The sequence below is a fragment of the Quercus lobata genome, chromosome 1 (assembly GCF_001633185.2).
Source record: "Quercus lobata isolate SW786 chromosome 1, ValleyOak3.0 Primary Assembly, whole genome shotgun sequence".
Classification (NCBI taxonomy): domain Eukaryota; kingdom Viridiplantae; phylum Streptophyta; class Magnoliopsida; order Fagales; family Fagaceae; genus Quercus; species Quercus lobata.
Window position 1 is genome coordinate 9,457,986 of NC_044904.1, and position 4,228 is coordinate 9,462,213.

General features: G+C 33.4%; 1 protein-coding gene across 1 annotated transcript; it reads left to right on the plus strand.

The window, feature by feature from the left end:
* Positions 1 to 408: 408 nt before the first annotated feature.
* LOC115994758 lies at positions 409 to 3,133 on the plus strand. Its single transcript, XM_031119005.1, has 3 exons — positions 409 to 675; positions 2,303 to 2,878; positions 2,990 to 3,133. Exons 1-3 carry the CDS (start codon positions 409 to 411, stop codon positions 3,131 to 3,133), a joined length of 987 nt encoding a protein of 328 aa, XP_030974865.1.
* Positions 3,134 to 4,228: the final 1,095 nt, after the last annotated feature.

Consider the following 4,228-nt stretch of genomic DNA (forward strand, 5'->3'; position numbering starts at 1 on the left):
TGCCCCACACCACACTTATAACCAGCACAACACCTTTTTTTTTCTCAGCCACATTTTCTTCACCTTTTGTCTTCTTTATTTCTCCCTTATTTCTATTTTCCTCCACACACACTTCTTCACATTTTGTCTTCTTTCAAGTTTCAACACCTCTCTCTTACTCTATGTTTCACATATTGCATGCTTAACCCAATACCCACACTTCAACAAAGTGACTTCTGTAAGTCACAGTTTCCTTCTCGCAGTGAGGCTTTTGTGAGACTTCTGTAAGTCACAGCTTGAAAATGCGCATTTTGGTTCCTTAAAAGTGGAATCAAATGCACACAAAGTTATACATGGCAATATTTATTTAAGTTACACATCATCAAGTTCATACCAAGGAAAAGCCTAAAATTAATAGCCTTCTTGAGAATGGATGAGAGAATTCAGAGGTTGAATGGGATTGCTCAACAGGGAGATATTGATGCCTTTTACAACATAATTCAGGAGGATGTAAAACTTTTGGAGCACATTGATGAGTTCCCATTTGTTGATACTTTTTTACACATATCTGCATCTGCTGGGCATTTCCCATTTTCCCTTGAGATGATGATATTAAAGCCCTCTTTTGTCAGCAAGCGAAATCTAGATGGGTATACCCCCATTTATCTTGCTCTACTGAATAGGCATACAGAGATGGTGCGTCAGCTTCTACAACACCATGTGGACCTTGTTCGTGTCAAAGGAAGGGAGTGTATGACTCCTTTGCATTATGCAACAACAAAAAATGATCACCTTACTTTATTAGAAAAATTTTAATCAGTCTGTCCTGATTCTATTACAGATGTGTCGACACAAAATGACACCGCTCTTCATATTGCCCTCAAAAACAACATTTGGAGGCTTTTAAATTCTTGGTGGGATGGCTCCTAAGGGAGTGGCCTAATTGGATGGAAATTTTGAAGCTAAAGGATGTGGAAGGCAATACTATATTGCACATTGCAGTATCCAAAAATCAAACCCATGCAAGATCTCTCTCTTTTCCTTAGTTATGATTTTTTTTTTTTTTTTTTGATAGGCCTTAGTTATGATTTTTAATTCCAAACTAAAATCTATTTCTTAAAATAAAAAAAAAATAAAAATAAAAAACAAAAAACATCTACTTAGTATTAAAAATATATGAATAAATAAATAAATTACAAAATAACAATTTCTAAATACATTTCGACTCAATTTTTTGTTAAGAGTCTTGTAGCTCAATTATTGGTTGGCATCTCGTTTTGTTTTCAACTAAGATATTTGGGTTGAAATTCTCTTTCTCCCAACCTTCGAAGAAAACAAAAGAGTACAAAACAAAGCCTCAATTTTCTATTACACTAAAATGCATAGTAATTTCCTTCTTAATTTATAAGGCCAGAGTCCGAAGAAAGAAAATAAATAAAAAATAAAACCACATTTCATTTTATTATGAAACCTGTTTTGACTACATTTTTGGTTGGAATACTCAAATATTGTCATTCACAAATCATATAAAAAATTATATTTGATAAATTATTTTAACAAAAAAACTAACTATTGTCACAAAGTTTTAATAATAAAATAAAAATAAAAATAAAAATAGAGAGAAAATAAGAACTCCCAAATGAATAGTTTAGTTGGAGTCAATCAGAAACATAATAGCAAATGGTAAAGTATCAAACATAGTCATTTAAAAAAAAGGAAAAAAAAAGGGCCAATCACAGAAATATAAATATATATATATATATATATATGATACAATTTTGATACAAATAACATATTTAGATTTCTTACAAAAAAAAAATTTACAGGGATCATCTATCATAAGAATGAGCTAGATAACCATTTTATTTTTTGAATATTTTGGAGGCCAAGATTTTTTTTTTTTTCAAAATTTTAAATATCTTTTAAATCTAAATATAGTATTTAATTTTAAAAAAATAATAAAGTTAGAGGGTCATTTCCTCTCTAGCTGGCAAGGGTCTATGTATAATTCCGTCTTTCAGAACATTAAAAAAAATTATCTTATCTTTTAATGATTCATTGGCTTTGCAAGTTAAAGGGTCATTGCCTCTCTAGCTGGCAAGGGTCTATGTACAAACTTGATTTGAAAGAGAAAGATCTTATGAATTTGGAATAAGAAATGGAAAGACGGTAGACCTTATTTAAATAGGATCTATATATTCTATATATGGTTCATACTTATATAACCTTGATCTCAAAGAAAAGGGATGGCGGTGGAGAGTCTTGAGTAATATTTTACGTAGATGATGAGATCAGTGACAGTATTGTAACACTATGCATACAGGCTGTGCGTCACTTATTAACTTGGCGTGGGAAATCGCGTCACGTATTAGTTTGGGGCCGGAGATCTTTCAACGTAAACGAGAATAATATAGAGGGTCAAACAGCGTTGGACATGTACATCTTGCAGCAAGGACAAACACAAGAAGGTGACAACGGCGAGATGAGAGTTATACTAGACGGTGCTGGAGCTTTAACAGCTTCATCTATGTCTATTCCTACAGTTACTTCTTCTTATTATACACTTTACCTAAGGCTGCCCGTAATTTGTGAGAGAGCAAAACTATTACTTCTTAGTAATCAAGTGATGAAGCGAATAACAGACGAAAAGCGCAATGCGTTGCTGGTGGTTGCTGCACTGCTTGTAACAGTGACCTATCAAGCGGCAATCACCCCTCCTGGGGGACTTTGGCAAGATGATCTGTTCGGACCCAATACCACAGATACATTCTTCCATAGGGAATATTATCTGTTAAAATTGAATACCACAGCAGCACATATAGCAGGGTCAGCCATTGCTACGACATCAGAACTTTTTTTGTTCTTCTTTTTTAATTCTCTGATATTTGTGCTCTCAAACGTAATAATGGTTGTCCTCGTTCCACCATTCGAAATCATGGGTTTCTTATTAAGCGGAGTCTGTCTTATCCTCTGTTTATGCTATTTGAATTCATTGCTACTCATATTCCAGGCTCCAGATTGGACCGCTTTTATTGTTCTCTTTTTACCAATCATTGCCTTGATGGTACCACTGGCAGCCGCTTTATTCTTTAAGGCTTTGCCCTTTGCACGTAAAGGGATACGTGCTTTGCGGAATCTTGTACGGAACGATTAAAAAAAGGAAAAAAAGCCGAGCTTTGGAGCTGTAAGCATCTAGAATGTGTGTCGATTTGTATTTTTGTTTAAATTTAGCTTATTTAGGCATGGTTGGAAGTACCCAACGTCATCTTTGAATATAATGTATGTATGTATGATATTATTGCAGTAAAGCAGTTAGCAGTCTGATTGCTATTTCCGTATTTGTTTTATTTTTTTTGAGTTTGCAATCAAATTCCTCACACTGTGTCACACAAATGGAAAAATCCACTTGCGTGGACTCAAAAATTTATCATCTTTCAGCTAATATATATATTTTTAATAATCCCCATTATCCTCTAGTTGGTACTATTTGCTTTGTGAATTTCACATGTTAAGACGACTTTGTCAAAACACAGGCCACCAATCTTCGCAAAAACTACTAATAATTTATCTGTCTTTCAATTAGGTCCATTCAAATTCAAGGTAAAATCGCCCATTACATAAACACCCATGGATGAAATATAAAATAATTTTAATTCTAGGTGTAGGATGTGACGACCTCCACCTAAATCAAATGTACATTCTAAAAGGAAACAGATTTGGTTATCATTCACAGTGGGGTGTCGAGTAACCTTAATCAGACCAACTGGGTTTTGGCTAGGGACTTACACAGTTACGCGTTACAACTAGGTAGGACCTTCCTGCTTTCCCCTCATCACTATTTGATCCCATTAAAGGAGTCAATTATGTGCTCGATCTACTAGCCAGTATTTTTCATGCTGGTACTCAGGCTATGTACAAAAACACTTTAATTTCATTTTGTTTTAATTTAAAATACCAGCTATTCCAGAGTCGTTCTATTTTCTCCTCAAAAAAAAAAAAAAAAAAAAAACAAAACAAAACAAAACTATCCTGGAGTCATTTCAACTGTATTGGAGAAAATTTCGGCCAAATTGATCAATAAAATATTAAGGACAAAGTTTAACTACAAAATTGGTTGTAACCTAAGATTATGGTCTTACTTAATAAAATAAACATGATTATATATTTTGAAAATCTAACCATTGACTTGCATGTTATTTATGCTCTTAAAATATATATCAAATCTTGTGTCAATCGGATATTATTTATT